The 18813-nt window shown below is 42.6% G+C and overlaps 1 protein-coding gene across 2 annotated transcripts in view; it reads right to left on the bottom strand.

Annotated features, from left to right (window-relative positions):
• Positions 1 to 231: 231 nt before the first annotated feature.
• The window catches only part of LOC5572473 (WD repeat and FYVE domain-containing protein 3), a 57666-nt gene continuing 39084 nt past the window's right edge, over positions 232 to 18813 (bottom strand). The window contains exons 17-32 of one of the 2 annotated variants that reach the window (XM_021849446.1): positions 16480 to 16632; positions 15720 to 16413; positions 13942 to 15656; positions 13703 to 13875; positions 13532 to 13640; positions 10562 to 10752; positions 10200 to 10503; positions 9503 to 10132; positions 9336 to 9439; positions 9049 to 9272; positions 8500 to 8987; positions 2706 to 2897; positions 2493 to 2619; positions 831 to 1199; positions 652 to 766; positions 232 to 597 (exon numbers count right to left, since the gene is read on the bottom strand). In XM_021849446.1, the coding sequence (XP_021705138.1) occupies positions 435 to 597; positions 652 to 766; positions 831 to 1199; positions 2493 to 2619; positions 2706 to 2897; positions 8500 to 8987; positions 9049 to 9272; positions 9336 to 9439; positions 9503 to 10132; positions 10200 to 10503; positions 10562 to 10752; positions 13532 to 13640; positions 13703 to 13875; positions 13942 to 15656; positions 15720 to 16413; positions 16480 to 16632 (5751 nt within the window). In that variant the 3' untranslated portion in view covers positions 232 to 434. The remainder of the gene's footprint in view (positions 598 to 651; positions 767 to 830; positions 1200 to 2492; positions 2620 to 2705; positions 2898 to 8499; positions 8988 to 9048; positions 9273 to 9335; positions 9440 to 9502; positions 10133 to 10199; positions 10504 to 10561; positions 10753 to 13531; positions 13641 to 13702; positions 13876 to 13941; positions 15657 to 15719; positions 16414 to 16479; positions 16633 to 18813) is intronic. The other variant, XM_021849447.1, reaches the window with a different exon arrangement.

Here is an 18813-nt window from a genome sequence, read left to right as displayed (position 1 = left end):
AAAGAACTAGTCAAATCATTTAGGGAAGAAAAATATTTAGCGTAGCTCGACGTCGACATTGTTTATCAAAGTCTGATTCATGACATACTTGATTAACATTGCGATATTGAAAGCTGTTGAAATATTAGCAAAAATAGATGATTTTTTATTGTTCATTCTTTTGAGAAGTTCTGTTGTTTAAACTCAATAAGAATTGGTATTTTTCGGATTTTAAATAAACTTTTTTCCGCATCTGTGTTATATGTATATACATTTATTTATTGTTCTGTATTTTTGTCCTTTATACTAGTCAACATGGTATTGCACTACGCTCATGATCACTTTGAACTATATACGCATAAGAAATTAACGATCAAACACAACAATTACTCATTCTACCCCAGTAATATAATTTTCGAATACTGAACAGTTTTTTTTTCTTCTACCATTTATATCTATGTATCATCGGTTTCCTGTAGACGGCTATGGCATACTTTGCAGATGCGAACCGGCATACGAATTCTCAGCTGGAATATGGTTGAGTCCAGATGGCAACACTTTCCGCAAAATTCGTGTCCACAGTTGCGGCAAACGTTCTTCCGTTCGTATCGACTGAAACTGTACGTACATAGATTATTATCTATTAACTACTATGGAAAATATTTGTTTTACCGAACGTGGCATCCATTACAACGTTCACTAGTTCCTTGCTTTGTCCAATTGTCCGATAGCACCTTACCGGGTTGATCAGCGACACTCCAAGAGAAAATCCTGCCCCTCGCATCACCTGTTACCGATCATGAATGGTTATAAGTTTGAAGTTTAGAAATTGTTTTTTCATCAAAAATTACCGACAAAAACCGTCCGATGGTCGTTGGATATGGCTAACGACGTAATACTGGCTGGCTCCACATTGTCCTTCAGATCATAAGCAGTGTGCATACTGAGCTTGGTGCGGAATATCAATTGACGATGCCATCGGAGACCTTTCCTTGGCTTTTGCGAGTCCTCTTTGCTCAGAAACTGTCCGTTGACGTTCGAGTCGAACTTATCTAAATGGCGGTCAATGGAGATGGCCTTAACATTCGCAGTAATTTTGCTTGATGGTTGTATAGAAGTTTTGTGCGAGTCCTCTGTGTTGCTCATTGATGGTTTATTACTGTCATGTAATGTGTACTGTTCATATATGCTACTAGTGGAGGATGATCTAACGACAGCGCCTATTGAATTAAATGTAAATCTTTCTAAATATTGATGATGCAGGGAGGGTATACTCAAATTTACAATGTAGCATAACATTTCACAAAAATTAAAACAAAATTTAAAAATAAGGACGAGATCACTAAATGGAGTAACATTGATTAGACAAATCAACTTGATGCAATAAGGATCTGATATAAGAATAAACCAATAAACATTTATATCAAGAAAAAATATTATAAGAAATCTCACTAAATATGGTAATTATGATACTTATTATCAAAACCATTGTTATCTCACTTGGATATGCTTTATTCTATCTATTGGAATTGTTCAGTAGAACCAAAATCAATTCTAGACCAAAACGGAAAAGTTTGGAAGTTTGTACAGGTACACTACGCGCTAAAAGTGTGGAATCGCTTCACCGAGTATTGCAAAACGAGTGCTCGAATATTGCAACACCCCAATAAGATTGCAAAAATAGTCAATTCTCGATTACTTTTTCAAATCGACGTAAGTAACTTTTATACGGGTTTGAGAAAATTAATTAGGAAAAATCACAATCTATCTTCTAAAACTGTTTTAAAATGAATCACCTTTTTAACATTTTTTTGCCGTGTACATCGCTCAAAGTTTACATACACTCAGCTCACGTTCAAAAACTAGGTAGTTTCTATTATTTCCCACAAAAATAATTGTAAGAAAATGATAAGCCGTTTCATTCAGTTACTTTCGACGTTTTTCTACCAGTGTAAAATCGGCTCAAGTAGTGTTTTGTTTTGATTCGTGGTTAAGTCACTTTGTCTCTCCATACAGCGAGGCGGCGAAAGTAGTGGTTAGGTTGCGAAAGTTGAAAATGTTACTTTCGTCGTTTTGTAAATCCGGAAATTAAACGTTCTAAAAGTGATAAGTTGAGTTGGTACAGAGCGGTACGTGTAGAATTCCGCCTGCTTAACACGTAGGATCGATAAAGTAAGTTTGTATACTTTTTTCACTTGAGTCTGTATGAATAAGTTTTCGAGAATTGGCAAAGAACGCTCTCAGTTAACGTGGGAACTGAGAAACTGTGGGAACGTGATGCTACGAAGAACGAAGAAAAAATCATTCCTTACTTTTGACGGTAGTGTATAATGTTAATAGTTTTAAAGTATTCCTTATATCGGACAGTCCTCTTGTCAAAATAATAAAAAGAGATCAAGCAAGCATTTTTACATCCATAATTCATGCCTTCGCAACACAATAATAATCCAATATTTTCAAAATTTATATAAAATGCTCATATCTTAAAAAAAAAAACAAATAAGAGCGCTTACCTAAATCTACAGAAGTAAAGCATTCTCCATCTGAACCTCGGTCATCGCCAAACTCCTCCTCATACAGATGGCTGTCACTGCAACTTTGTCGTTCCGTTGGTATTTGCACGTGATCCAGTGACCACATCTTTAAAAAATCCAATTTGTTCATAAAATGAAAAACGCATAGTAAGATCAACAAATCAATTGGATCGGTTTTTTTTTTAATCTTACCCTCACAACACCGTCGGTTGAACCCGTTATGATTACATTATCGTTATCCCACTCGTTTTTGTGTGAAAATGTCACGCACAAAATCTGCTGCATTCGATCGGCGCAGCCGATACTCGTGTTCACCTTCGCAAGACAGTCTCCGTTGATGGACCACACGTACAACCACGTTGCCGAACATGTTGCGATATCACCCTGTAAGTTGATATAAAAGGTGTTAGACGTATCGCTTTTTTTCTTAAGGTAAATTAGTTAATAGTAAATCATTACTTGTTTAAATGCATCAAAGCGACATGGAATTGATCATTTTTGCATCTGGAGAGTCGCAATTTCTTCAATAGAGTTTTAAAGCCCTGTTCCAATTTCAGTACCAAACGCTCGAGTTTGGGCCAGAATTACATGTTTACTCAATTTTTAAATGCTTTTCATTAATATACGGTCAAAAACATTTTTTACAGGTTTTTGAGATTTTGTCTCACTCCTTGCTTTAAAATCATAGTTTGAGTGTATTTCATTTACCGTGTTTCTTCTGATAGGAACAACCCCGATGTTAAAAATTGGGCCCCTGTGGCGTTTTTGTCGACTAAGTGAACGACAAACACGATCAAAAGTGTCAAGGTTCAAATTTGGACAGATTTCTTAAATTGAATTTTCAATATGATATAGCCGTTATTTGAGCGGGAAAATTTGCCAAAGTAGTAGCAAAAATACGCTCTGTCGTGTTATTTAATAAAAACAAGTTTTTTATCCAACATTTTAGGACCCTATTTAGGCTCATGACATTCTTCTTTCTGGCGTTACGTCCCAACTGGGACAAAGCCTGCTTCTCAGATTAGTGTTCTTATGAGCACTTCCACAGTTATTAACTGAGAGCTTTATTTGCCGATTGACCATTTTTGCATGTGTATATCGTGCGGCAGGTACGAAGATACTCTATGCCCTGGGAATCGAGAAAATTTCCTTTACGAAAAGATCCTCGACCAGCGGGATTCGAACCCACGACCCTCAGCATGGTCATGCTGAATAGCTGCGCGTTTACCGCTACGGTTATCTGGGCCCATGACCAGTTTTCATGTCATTAAGGCTCATGACATGTGAGATTTAATAAACTATATCTGAGCTGTACTTCTCACCAAGGGTAAGCATTGTCATATGAATTCATTACGCAACTGATTCACACAATGCTAGATTTACATGAAACTGATTCCAGTTGCGTAATGGATCATTTCACAATGATTCTAGGAAATCGCAAAATAACGTGTTGTATTCATCTCGTTGTGATTTCCAGAGGTGTACCAGTAGGGCCTTCCTTAGCCGAGTGGTTAGAGCCCGCGGCTACAAAGGAAACCAATCTGAAGGTGTCTAGATTCGATTGCCGGTCGGTCCAGGATCTTTTCGTGATGGAAATTTGCTTAACTTACCTGGACATAGAGCATCATCGTACCTTTAGCAAAGAAAATCTCAGTTAGTAACTGTGGAAGTGCTCATTGAACAGATGAGAGGCAGGCTCTGTCCCAGTGAGGACGTAATGCCAAGAAAAAGAATCAGTCTGCTACCTTTTCAAATGTCCGGCCGATATGTTCATATCATCCGCGAAGCAAACAAAATGACTGGAATTGTTCAATATTGTACCCAGGCTCTTCGCAGAGCACCTTTGAACGCAGTATTGAAAAACTAGTTGGTATGTGACAAGAGGCTCAAAGACAACATTTTTGTGATATGTTTTGATTTTTCTTATAACTTTTCTTTTTCTTCCCTCTCCAATTAACTCCACTTAACTAACGCTTACAGTTATACACCATCCGTATTCAGACAGACAGATATAGAAAGAGAGACATGATGATAGATGACGGCTTTTACATATTCACGACAGGATTCAAACGTACTGGAATATTTGCCTGAAATCTGCACACTAATTTGCACATCAACCATCATGAGCTTTCCGAGAAAGCTGCACTCGTCCATGACTCGTCGAATTTATCCAATAACATTTATTCTGCAATAATAACTAACAAGGTGCAAAATGATTAGTTTTTTCCAAAGCCTTGCCGAGTTGCGTACAACATTGTTTGCAATTTCGTAAAACGCCCTTTGAGAATATCCGAAATTATGTAGGGTTGCGTAGAATATATATTTGCACATTCTGGATATCATTGTGTTTATTATTTATTATTATCAAATGCGTTATAAATTCTTGCGTGTGTCGCTGTCACAACCGCCTGTCCTCTTCGTAATGCTTTTTGTATCAAATTTTTGTATGATAATAAGACGGATATGCATGATGAGATACCGTGTGAAATACCTATTGTTTTCTGATTCGTTTGTATATCAATTATCTTATGGTAACAAATTTTAGCGAAATCTATTGAATCTAAATTTATTAATGTCATATTTTACATTTTCCAGATTTTCTCCGCTGAACCATATTATTACAAGGTAAGTCCACACGTCACAACATACCAACGAGCTCACTTTAAGGTCGCCAGGTCCTCTTCCACTGCGTACAGCCAGTGTAATTGTTGTCTTCCACGAAGTCGTCGGCCTCTACCTGATTCCCTGCTGAATATTATTTTCGCAATTCTTTCTTCTGACAATTGCACTATGTGACCAGCACACTGAAGTCTGCCGTATTTTACACGCTCAATAATATTCGTATACAACTCGTGAATCATGCGTCTATTGTCGTGGTATTGTGCGCAGCACTTTACGCTCAAAAACACCGAAGGCTTTCCGGTTTGGCTCTTACATTGTCCACGCTTCCTGCCCGTAGAGAGCCACCAGAAAAATCAATGTTTTACACAGGGCGATTGTGCTTGTTACGTAGTCCGTAAAAGGTCCTATTTACAGCCGCAACGCGTCTTCATTTCGTTGTCACATGTCACAAGTGTTCTAAGCTAAACAAATTCTCCTACAACTTCAAATACTACATCAGCATCTACATCACCTAGCTTACCTCTATCTCTTCCTGCAATTATGTACTTAAAGAATTGAAAAATAATGATCATAAAATCAAACGTATGATGATAGTTTTTCTGCACGCTAGATCTCCTAATAGCACCCTCGAGTGCAATGTTGAACAGTAAATAGCCATACCTTCAGCATTACTCGGTGGATCGACTGGTAAAGCTTCTCACCTCCGTGCTTGAGAAGCTCGACCGAGATCGCGTCCTTACCATCAGCCTTACAATTCTTCAGCTCACTGCTAGCCTTTTTATCCTCTAATATGGTCTGTGGGTCCACAGTTTGGTCGTCATTATCCTGTTTCTCGCGACATTTACATTTTCACCGTTCACCAATTGCTGAAAGTATTCCTTCCACTTGGCAGCCACCGCAGTTTTATCGGTCAGCAAATTCCCTTCTCGATCATTGCACATGGCGGGCACTGGTGCGTGTGCCTTTGACCTTTGCACAAAATCTCCGTATGTCGTTCCACTTCATGCTATCTTGAGCTTTTCTTTGGCTCTCGCTGCCCTGTACCACCGGCCACCGGGTAACGGCCACAAACGACTTGCGCATTTGCGTCGCCGACGACCATCTTGACACCTTGCTGTGGACACTCTCCGTAAACTTATCTAGGTTCTCATGGAGCTTATTCTTCATGTCGTCGGGCTTATCGTTCATTGGCATTTATTTGCAGGCTGTAGTCGAAAAATTTGTCCTTCATTCTCATCGCACAGATTCGGTCACTCACCGATTTCCACCGAATAACTCGCATCATTTGCTTCATTTGAAACCACTATGAGCCAACACCGGGGCCTTCCTTAGCCTAGTGGTTAGAGTCCGCGGCTACAAAGCAAAGCCATGCTGAAGGTGTCTGGGTTCGATTCCCGGTCGGTCCAGTATCTTTTCGTAATTGAAATTTCCTTCACTTCCCTGGGCATAGAGTATCATCGTGCCTGCCACACGATATACGAATGCGAAAAATGGTAACTTTGGCAAAGAAAGCTCTCAGTTAACAACTGTGGAAGTGCTCACACTAAGCTGAGAAGCAGGCTCTGTCCCAGTGGGGACGTAATGCCAAGAAGCTGTAGTAGATTTGGTACTTTAATGAAGTGTTGGTGATAGGCTCCACCGCTCGGAATTCTCCGTTCTCCGGTTTTCGGCCAGCGTATTTCCTGGATAGCTGCCACGTTCACGAACCGGAGCCCCACACGCGTGGATTTATTTAAAGTCCTAACGTTCCCAGATCCGACTTTCCAATCGTTATCCTTTATTCGTTGCCGGGTCTGTTGCCGTTAAATCTACTTTTACTTTATAGGTTGAAGAAGAGTTTTCGATAGGCCATCTAACCAGGATTGAGCTACCTACATCATGCTAGAGGGGTTGACTCCTCGGTGCTGACACGATACACGATGATAGCATGATGACCACAGAGTTGGTCTAATGGCTACCGCTTCTGCTTCGTAAGCAGAAGGTCATGGGTGGGTTCAATCCCTAGCCCGTCTCTTTCATCGTACTTTGCAGTTATATCTTACACTTGCTTCTATCTTCCACTCCTAATCTTTCACAGTTCAAAGCATTTACTAGATCCAGAGACGGACAAAACATCCGTTTTCCTGTGCTTCCATTCTTCAATAATGATGCAGCCTTTCCATTCTGATTTCCAGCCTGAGTCTGTTAACCAAACAGCAAGCCTCTCTGCCATAAAATTATTCCTTCCCGCCAGTTTAAAACATCATCAATTCCTCCCCCTTCCCTCATTGGTCTGCATTCTCACGTGGCAGGCGCCATTGTTGCCTAAAAATGGAAGATCACCAGCACTTAGCACTGAGGGTGTGGTTCCTTGTGTAAGTGCAGCGGATCTGGCGATACTGGAGTGGCAACCACGAGCGGCCAATCAAGCTCAAGCTCAACATGATGACCACGGTCATAGCCATCATAATCATCCATCTTTATCAGCTTTGGACCTGTAGCTCTGCTGCTCTTTCGGGCATGCTACTATGGTGAGCCGTCATAGGCTAGCGGTGTAGGTAACGGTTAGAATTCCGCCTCTTCTCCAACGGACAAACCCGAAATTAATTGTCTCAAGGTAGCATTTCGGTTTCTGATTTATGTTTTTTTCACTGAACAATTGCAACAATTGATGGGTTGATGGTATGTTCAAAACTGCAACTATGATTGAAGCGGCTCAAGTTGATGTGAACTCTATTTACAAAATTGTTATTGGAATAAACTTCTGAACATCTTTATTTGGAATGTTCATTCTTTAAATAATGAGGAGCCTTTGAGTTTTAACAGTTAGTAACGAATATCTTTATCAGCAGAGCTGGAACACTAAATACTAGAGATGGTCGGGTCTCGGGTTTTCAAACCCGAAACCCGACCCGAACCCGAACCCGACGGGTTCGGGTCGGGTTCGGGTTCGAAAATTTTATTTTTTTCGGGTTCGGGTTCGGGTCGGGTTTGAAGGCTACAAAATTATCGGGTACGGGTCGGGTTCGGGCTTGAAAAAAGTCGGGTTTAGTCGGGTTTGAGTCTGGTTTGGTGAGAATGGTGAAACGAGTAACAACCTAAAAGCTTCCCAATGCATCAGAAATGATAAATTTATAATCTTTTAAAACTCGGGTCCTATTCGGGTTTTTCTTAGAATTTGTTTCGGGTTTCGGGTCGGGTTCGGGTTTGAACAGCGGAAATTTTTCGGGTTCGGGTCGGGTCCGGGTTTGCTTTTCAATTACAGTCTCGGGTTCGGGTCGGGTCCGGGTTTTAAGAAATAAAATAAGTCGGGTACGGGTCGGGTTCGGGTTTGAAAAATGTGAAACCCGACCATCTCTACTAAATACATAAAGTGGATACTTACTGTCAATTCATTGATGCTAACAGCAGCCACGACTCCGACGTGGTTCAAAAGCTGACGGACATATTTATATCTCGACATGTCCCAAATGATAGCCGATTTGTCTTTCGAACCCGAAACAATAATGTTATACGCCGTGCTAGCCGCCAATGACGTAACCGCATCCGTGTGCCCGTGAAGGGTGTGTTTCACATACAATTGTTTATGCTTAAAATCTATATCACAGACAGTTAGAATAGAATTAGTGCCTGCCATAATTATTGTTTTAGCATTTGGGCAAACACATGCGAGAATTTCGCCCGAATCCGGGGCTACGTTCTCGCAAACGAAGAGTGCACGGTCTGAATCATAAATGCCGACTCGAATGGAATGATCTGCGTAGCCCCACGCAATGTAGCGATTGTAGCTGGGAGGCATTAGAATTTTATTCTGCTCAACTGCTAGTACCAACTTCTCCATTTGTATTATATGTCCTACTGGTCCTTTAACCTCTGAAAAATTAAACAATTCATAAGTATATGATATGTCGAACCACTGGCTTGATGATTGCACCTTTGATTGGTTGAGAGCTCGGCTTCAAGTTTTCGAGGTTGTGGAAAAACAATTTATCCGTATAGCTTACAGATTGTTGCAGAACCAGACTGGAATCTATCATGGTATTCTTTGAAGACTGTGCCCTTTTTGCTGGATGGGCTTTCCGGAATAATTGCTTTGGAATTTGTCCGAAATTGTTGATGAATCCGATGGTGGCATTCTTTTTTAGCGGATCCTCGATACTGAAATAATTGAATGTGTTACTTCTTATGGAGGAATGGGTGTTCTGTGTTATGTAGTCTTACTTGTAGATGTCAACGTTGCCTTCGTAGAATAGATGATGGAATACATTGCAAGCCTCTACTGCTGCATGACCTCGTTGTCTGTATCCAAATATCAAATCAATCCACTAAAAAAAGAAGAAATATAATAAGACCAAATATTCCCACCAATAGCCTCTCGAGATTAATACCAAATGTAAATGGCGACTAACGTAATCGCTTTCCAAAGCTTCACGATGTATCCTAATGAACTCCCTAGGATTATCCTTTGCCCAAGGTGGCAGAACAATATGATTCAAAATCTCCCCATTCTGCTTCATCCCAAAATCAAAGTTGTTATCGTTTATCAGAAACTCTGGGAGATAGAAGAACTCCGGTATGAGTTCTTTCACGTCAGCCATATTGTGTTTGGAAGCCGAGTGCCATGCCTCTTTGATACTATGGAACATACGATCGGCAAGATCGAAGTGTCCTCCTTGAAGTCGCAAAAAGTGCTGCGTAAATGGCTCTAGACGTACCAGATACGAACAAACGATCATTGCCGAACTGTAGTGCGTTCCGTAGAAATATGGTGGAGTTTCACCATGTGGATCGTCCCATTCTTTGTAACGCTTCTCGAATTGTTCCAGACGATCTTTTGATTGAGCACCCATTGGTTTCGAAAAGTCGCGGAACGATTTGGGATTGCTCAAGTCCAGTCTTTCGGAATCGTAGTCCGCCAAAATCCACGGAAATACGGGATACTGCATCAAATCGTTGTAGGAACGCCCGGCCAAGGTGTTCAAATGCATTAAATACTGGAAGTTCGAAATTTCTCCTCGCTGAAAAAAATGATAGTGGTATGCAACATCACGGTAACGAGTAAGGTGTGCTGTTGCAAGTACTTACCACCCAACGCTGGGTTACAGACGTTTCCCCGATCAAGCTGCTAAATATACCCGAAGACTGTTCCACGTTAGCCGACCTGCTTTGGCCAGCCACTGATTGTTGTGCATTATCGGCAATGGAAGTTGCGACAGACATGAGCCTCTGGTAAACCTTGTTTCTCACTTTCCTAGGGAAGCTTAGCAAGAAATTCCTGCCATCTCCGGAGAACACTTCCAGTGCTATTGGTTGCAGAAGGTACCTTCGTTTATGGACCTCTCTTATTTCTTCGTATGCAAATTTGGAATTCTGCCTTATTTCATGAGCGCTGGAATATGAGTGAATTGTTAATTAGTCTTACAATAACAACATTTACCGCTCCTCACATTCTTGTATTGCCTGGATTTGGTAGAATGGGCTCGTAGCTTCCGGGTGGTACCGAATCAATATCACGAATCTCCCGATTTTTCATCAGCGTAAATCCATCGATAATGTAGCAGTGCTCTCTGCCAAACAGAAGCAACCCTTCGAATGTGTCCAAACCTTGTATTCTTGCACATCGGAATATATGCGATATCTGAAAGATGTGTGCGATGTATTAGACCATCCCCAAAAATTATACGTTATCAACAATGTTCGGCGCCAACGTGCACCTCGGTATAACCTAGAGGTGCTAATCCATTGAATACGCGCAGCAATTTGAAGATACGGTGCAGGAGAACGGTGAGCTTGAGAGAGCCCCTCTCGAGGACTGCTAGAGTACATTGAGAACATCCATCAACGATTCATCTGAGAGCAACGTCGGGTTACGTGGAACGAAATTCGGCGAGAAGTTCCGGCAGATTCTAAAGAAGAATGCAGGATGGGCGGTCATGCTGCAGCGAGGGACCCAACAAAACATAAAACGATAAAGACAGAAACAGCATACCAGAGAAAAAAAAGTTGCCTGGATTGAGCAGTTTGGATTTCGAAAAATTCGAACAATGCTATAGAGGGCTGAGAAAGCATTAGAGAGCGTAGAGAGTTCTTCACAGCTATCGTGACCACGGCGTTACTGTGCCGTGGTTACAATAAATGTGAAGAACGCGTTCAACAGCGCCAGCTGGGGGCAGGTTCCGACTACTTGTGTCAGATTTTGAAGAGCTGCTTCCTAAACCTAGTACTGAGTGAGGTATGAAACCGACACCTATCCGAAGGAACTGAGAATAACTTCTGGAGTCCCACAAGGTTTCATACTAGGGCCAACACTGTGGAACGCCATGTACCACGTAAACCTATCGCTGGAGATATCCAAGGGAGTTAAGATCGTTCGCTGATGACATTGTCTTAATGGTAGGAGGAAGTAGAATTGATGGCAATGGTCGGAGATTGGATGGAGGGAGTCAAGTTGAAGCTAGCCCAACACACAACTGAGGTGCTATTAGTTAGCAACCGCAATGTAGTCATGCACGTCGAGATTACTGTCGGGAGGCATGACATAGCATCACAGTGAACGCTGAAACACCTGGGTGTAATGCTAGACGATCGGCTAAACTTCAACAGCCACGTTGATTATGATTGCGCGAAGGCGGCGAATGCGAGAAATGCGCTCACAAGAATTATGCCCGACATAGGTGGTCCTAGAAGCAGTAAGAGACGTCTTCTGGCTGGAGTATTAACATCGTTGTCACCGTATCTTAGGTGCCTTGGGCACGGCGCTGCAGACCAAGCGAAATCGGAAAAAAGTTAAACAGCGCGTTCCGACTCATTATCATGCGATTGTTAAGCGCGTACAGAACTCTATCATCGGAAGCGGCATTGATGATCACTAGGATGATCCTGAACTGCGTCATCCTGTTCGAAGACATCGACTGCTATCAGCGAAGAGAAACCAGGCAGGCGAGAAAGTTGGCAAGAATTCGTTCGCTGGTTAAGAGGCAGCACGAATGGGATGCCTCCGAGAAAGCAAGTTGGACCCACAGAATTTATCGATCTGGGTAAACAGCGAGCACGGAGAAGTAAACTTCCATCTGACACAGTTCGTGTCAGGTCACGGCTGCTTCAAGCAGTATCCGTTTTGCTTCGGCCACGCGTTTTTATCATTTTTTCCTGTTTGTCGATAGCCTGAGGTTCAACATAGAACGAAATACGGTGGCGGCTGCTTTCGGTGAGTACTTCAGCGTGGAAGAAGTGGTACACGGATCCTGATCTTTGAAATATGGTGACCAATATGGTGAGGCAAATTATGTTTGGCTTACAGATCAACTGATGAGCAAAGTAGCGAAACGAGTCGCAAAGAGCAGCGCTTGACATTGGGTTGTCGAGACGCCGAACCGTCGGATCGACCTCGGCACTCGACAAATCAGTTTGTTGAAGAGGGAACATAAAGGAGACCATCGGGCGCGATCGGAGTAGGCTAGATCCTCCGTCGGGGACTAGGCGGAGTAGAACGAGTGTAACGTAGTATCGGTAATAAGTCGTCGAGGCGCCTGCAAATCGGAAGTCACCCTGCGGATTGCAGATCCGACCCTGACACTTGGCCGACCACCATCGAGTCGAAGTAAGCTAGATCACCTGCTCTGGGGATTAGCTGAGTAAATCATGAAACAGCACCGGTAAATGGTCGTTGAGGCGCCCTCGGACCGACCTCGGCATCTGCTCGGCCAGCTTCGGAGGGCTAGTTGAGAAGATGGCGTAGTTGCACCATGATCGTTGAGTCGCCTTTGAACCGGAAGCTTCTTTTCGCCGGAATCACAGAACCGACCTCGGCATCAGCCCGGATAGCATCGGTTCGGGAGATCTTCCGCCATCGGGGACATCTTCGTCGGAGCAGGATATATACTCCGTCGGGGGCTATTCTGAGTAGTACGAGCGTATCACCGACTTGAGTCGTTGAAGCGCCAGTGAACAAGAAGCTATCCTACAATCGGAATCACCAGAACGAATAGAGCAAGAGGTGACGAAAAGGCGTAGAGGCATCTAGAAAGTTTCTAGCTTTGTTAGAAGTGCAAAAATTCTATTAAAAAAAGGCTTAGACGACGTTTCACCTTCGAGCGCTTGCAAGAAATACTAAACGAGACAGAGAGACCAAAGTGCATGTTATGCACTTGACTGGACGACCGTCATAGGGGTGGCTTAAGATACACTTTCTACAAAAGGACGAAAGCAGGCCAACCATTAAGAAACCGCACAGTATATGTGTTGTGGCAGTAAATGACAGAACGAAACGAAAAGCGAAGAAGAGATCGGCAGTGCGTCGTGCTGGTCATCGCTGCAGTATTTCACAGAATGCAATCGTTCCTCGACTGTCTGTGCTAGATTTTGAAGTCTTCTAGTGAACTCTGTTTGAATCTTACGAACTTTTTTATATAGCATACCTTTTCTTTTTCTTCAAGTAAACGTAGAAGCGTTTGATTGTCTGGAGTTGCTGATAATTCTTCGTCATCGTCCTCCACGTCATAGTTTTGATCGTTATCGTTGTTAGTCCTACAATAAAAATATTGGCATTGGCAATTAAAGTTTTCATCACAACTGGAAGGAATCCGTACTTGTTCTCTAAATTCGATCGACTAGAATTAGCTATGCTTGAAGATTGCGTTAGTTGAGTTTTAGCGCCAGACTCTTGTTCCATTTGAAGAGATTGAACTTTAGGCATTAGTTGAATACTGTTGAAGTACTTTTTGCTGTCCAGACTTGATGCCACTTTATACTTCAATTGACGCTGTAATTTTAAAGAATAAATGATTTACTGAAAAAATATTTAAACGCACAATAGATTAATTCTTACACTTGCTTGATCGGTCAGCTCCAACTCGGGCCGATATGGGTAGTGAACATAGAAAAGATCGTTCTTCATCATCTTCTTTCGCATGCGATGTGGTCCTTCTGTAGTATCTAATATCCACTTTGTGTAGTTTATTGTCCCCTTTGGACCCCAAAGTCCCCTTTCCCTAAATAGTTCGGCTTCCGATTGTAGCCACTCTTGATACACGTACCGTTGAGTATGCTGCGCCATGTGATTATGCTGAGAACATCGCAATTCCCAGAACTCCTTAACCTGGCACAAATTGACTAGATTTAGTTGGTACATTGTTTCCGTGTCGATTTCCGATTTTCCCTTATTTTGCTCATCTTTTTTCACTTTTGTGCGACTGGCAAGCCTGGTAAGATTTCCTGTAACTTTTTGTATTTTAGACTGGATGTTATTATGTAGCTCCCATGGTATTCGATCCTGAGCGCGTTTCTCTCCATCTACGTAGCTTAGCCAGAGCTTTGTAGCCGAATCAAGGATCTGTTCTCTTGTAATTGTCATGTCGGGTGCTTTTGTGTTATTTATTGGAGGTGTTAAGCTAATTTTGAACACCTCTTCGATTGCTGGCTTCTTACATACATACAGCTCTTCCCACACTCGAGACGCAGCATTACCAATTAAATTTGTGCCTTGATGATGATTGAGTGAATCTTCCCCGGCCTCTTTTGAGTCATTGACGGTGTTGATGTGCCAAGTAGTTGTGCGATCAGCATCTTTCGTGTCTTTAATATCTAGCAAAATACGTTCTTTTGCTGTAAGCTGCATCAGGCAGAACGTTAGACATCCTATGAACTCCGGTTCATGATTTCCAGCTCCGAAGATCATTAGTCTGTTTGTGGTCAACTTATGAAGCGCTTCCATAACCATCATTTGATCTGGAACGGTGTCTGTAGGACGAGACAGAAGATACAGGATACAACGATTCAATGAATGATATAGATTGTCCAACGATATTGCACTTGACCGTCTTCTGGCCTGTGTTATCAATTTTATGATGAATTCAAAAATTTCATGCGGGTCTTTGTTCAGACTTCCTTGCCATAGTTTGTCCACAATTCTAGCTGTAAGATAAAACACATTCGGTGCTATGTTCTGCACATGACTTTGCAGTAAAGGGACTATGGGAAGAGCAGCCTGTTCTCCAACCAAAATGTCTGCAGCAAGCAAATGATCCATCAGGGTAGTTATGATTTCCGTCAAAAACTCGCATCTTGCGTCAAATGAACTATTTTCGGGGTGAGCATCCAGAATACAGTCAACGACTGGTGTGCATTTTCCACTGTATGCCAAGCTTAGCGAATCAACGGCGACCACGCGAAGGAAATCGACGACAAACTTGCGTACCGGATGTTCCGTCAACTTTTGGCCTTCCTTTTCGGCAAACCGTTTCTCCAAATCTTGGTAGCACACCAACTCTCCGGAAGGGGACGAAAGGCTGTTCGTCTCGGAATCGGACGACTTGATTCGATAAGGGAACATTACTCCTATCAATGAAGTGATCACTTCCGCCGACATAACGACGGGCATGAAATCTGGCAAGTTGTGATACAAAGAGAAGAGCACTTGCACCAGCGTATTGGGATGATTATGAAGCCATTCGGCATTGTTCGTTGTGTGAACTATTTTCCTGATGATGTTCAGTAATATACACACGGCCTCTGGACAGAGTGACATCTTCGATGTGGAAGAACCTGGAACAATAATGCATAGGATAATAAACACATACGTAACACAGCAGATGAACATTCACTTACCACCAAGCATTCCTGACACTGGAGCGCCCCACAAAAATGTCCAGATTCGATCTAGATCTACATTGATGTGCTCTGTGCCTAGCAGCTTCACAGGCTGACCCATTATCAAGGCCGTCAACAGAAAGTATATCTCGGGGATGCTGATGTGGTGCTGTAGCAGCCACTGTAGATAAGTGAAACAAGAACAGTTCATAAATTGTGATTTAGATTCGTCGCCAGGTTTTGCCAAGGTAGACGCAACCAAGTCCTGGGGCTTTTTCAAGTTTGTCGCGGCTGTTGCGGTTTGAGTCGCCGACAGTAACAGCATATCCTTGTTTTGCGAGACGACTTCAGTGTTCTTCATATATCCACCGTTCATGCTGCCCTCGCGGAAACGTCCAATAATGGTGTCGTTAGCGCACAGAACCACCATTATTCTCATAGCCCATATCACCGTGGTACTGTTAAGATGCGGCTGCATAAACATCATTAGCCAGTCCAACCCAAGTACTTTGGATATTTCCTCCGATAACACTGCATTGACCGTATTTTTCGCCGTAAATAACATACTATGCAAAAGGCATAGACCTTTGTTACGAAGAGCAATCTTTCTGATTGTCGGATTGTTTCTGTACAAATCAGGATCGTGAATTGCAGTGTTGCCATCATTGGTGTAGTCAGCGAGATTGATGGATTTTTCCTTTTCATCTCCAGGCTATAATATGAGTTATTGATGAAACATATTTTGAAGTGGGATTAAAAATCTACTGTTTATACTAACCTGTGGAATGTGATAAATCAAACTTTGTCCAAACAGCAGCAAATCCGATATACGAGGCTGATGGCCTAACAATATTTCCAATAAGTTGTACAGAACCTCGCGCGTATTGTGGTCGTATACATCTTCAACAATGTGTAATAGTTTTGATATGCACTGAAAGAAGATGTGAATTAAACAGACACATAATGAAATCTTGTGACTCGCGGTTAACATAATGATTGTGCAGATTATGTCGTCGTTGCTGAGAAAGTGGCGAAAAGATGAAAGACTAGCGAGCGTCAGGCCGCTATCGGAGCTGACTGGATCCGCCATCGGTGACTAGGCCGAGTAGAGCGAATGTTACGTAGAAGCGGTAATATGTCATCGGGGCACTTGTAAATCGGAAGTTTTCCTACACACAGGACTGACTTCGTCACCTGACCAACCTGTAACGAATTACCGATTTCGATAGTACTTCTATCGTCGGGGAAGTTTTTCATCGGTGTTGGCTGGGTCCGATCATGTGGGACCGACCTTGATCTACCCGGATTGCATTGAATCAGGAAACCTTTAATCGCTGGGAAATTACTTCTTGCAGTAGGATAGATCCCCATAGGATTCCAGAGTACGAACAATGCGTATCGAGATCAGTTTCTTCGAGAAATTATTCGCCGGAGTAGGTTGATTTCAACATTAGGGTCTACGCCGAGTAGCATCGCTCGTGTTACCATTGGCTCTTGGTCGCCAATGATCCGGAAGATATTCGTAGCCGACTTTAGCGAAGAGAGCCAGAAGTAACGAAAAGGCATAGATGTATTTACAAGCCACCCGAAATAATACATTGAGATAGTTTCGGGAGGATTCTGAGGCTGTGACTCCTGCCAATCAAAAGTGGCGTGATGCAGAGTTGTTTCCTTCCTATTGGAAAGCTCCCACCGGCCAAAGAATAAGAGTGACCTACGACTGATTGATTGCACCGCCTTAAAAATGTTGCCATTCCTAGTACCTGCTTCAATAGCATATTCATCAGTACCTATCGGTATACACCAGGAAGTCGCGACAACGAACAGAATAATGAACGGAAGTTTTCCGACATGGTCGATTTCAGAAGCTATCCGTCAACACTTGCCACGACAAAGATATTATTGGGACAAAATTTGAAACAGCGGCAGATTTGTTCACTCGCCTGAAATGCGAAGCAACAAGAGTGGGACTGGTGGTGAATGCGTCGAAAACAAAGTACATGCTGGTTGGCGGAACTGAGCGCGGCAGGGCCCGTCTAGGAAGCAGTGTCACGATCGACGGAGATACCTTCGAGGTGGTGGTTCGAGTTCGTCTATCTCGGATCCTTGCTGACAGCTGACAACAACGATAGTCAAGGAATACGAAGGCGCATCATCTGTGGAAGTCTTGCCTACTATGGGCTCCAGAAGCAACTGCGGTCATAAAAAATCTCCCCCGCACAAAATGCACGATGTACAAGCGCTTATAAGACTGGTAGTCCTCTACGGGCATGAAACATGGACTATGCTCGCGGAGGATTTGCAAGCTCTTAAAGTTTTCGAACGCCAGGTGCTTAGAACGATCCTCGGCGATGAGAACGGTGTGTGGCGGCGAAGAATAAACCACGAACTTGCCAAACTCTACGGTGAACCCAGTATCGTGAAGGTGGCTAAAGCTGAAAGGATACGCTGGACGTGTTGCAAGAATGCCGAACAACAGCCTTGAAATGATGGTGTTCGCTTCGAATCCGGTTGGAACAAGTAGCGTGGGATACGGCAAGCTAAGTGGATTGACTAGGTGTACCAGGACCTGGAGAGCGTTGGTCGCAGTCGAGAATTGAGAGAAGCGGCCATGCACCGAGTGAATTGGCGAAACATTGTTGGCGAGGTTTTATCAAGTTAATTGACGTAGCACCAAATAAATAAAAGAAAATATAATAATCTTTTTCTAAAAAAAAGCCTTATAAAGATATTATTATTATATATATTACATTATTTATCGGGCGAACGTGAGATGAACGAAAGGTAGAAGTAACACTTCAATGAACACCTGAATGGTGTTGAGAGTGCAGGCGCTGAGGGTGTAGCCAACGAATGAAATGTGCACAATTTAGCGGACGATGGAAACGAACCAAATTCTACTTTGACGAGAGTCAGAAATGACATTAACAGTTTAAAAGTCATGAAAGAATTAAGAAGGATGGCATCGAAGGTAAACTGATGGTCCGGAGAAACTGGTCTTTTGTCCGCGGAGAGCTCTGTGTAAAAGCCGAAAAGCGATTCATAACAGGTTCAGTAAAATTGCTTGCTTTGGATATGATAGAAACATTGTCTGCCGAACATTTGAAATCGT

Source organism: Aedes aegypti, chromosome 3 (assembly GCF_002204515.2).
Source record: "Aedes aegypti strain LVP_AGWG chromosome 3, AaegL5.0 Primary Assembly, whole genome shotgun sequence".
NCBI classification, from domain to species: domain Eukaryota; kingdom Metazoa; phylum Arthropoda; class Insecta; order Diptera; family Culicidae; genus Aedes; species Aedes aegypti.
Note: the sequence above shows the minus strand (reverse complement) of the source record. Positions and strands in the feature narration are given on the sequence as shown.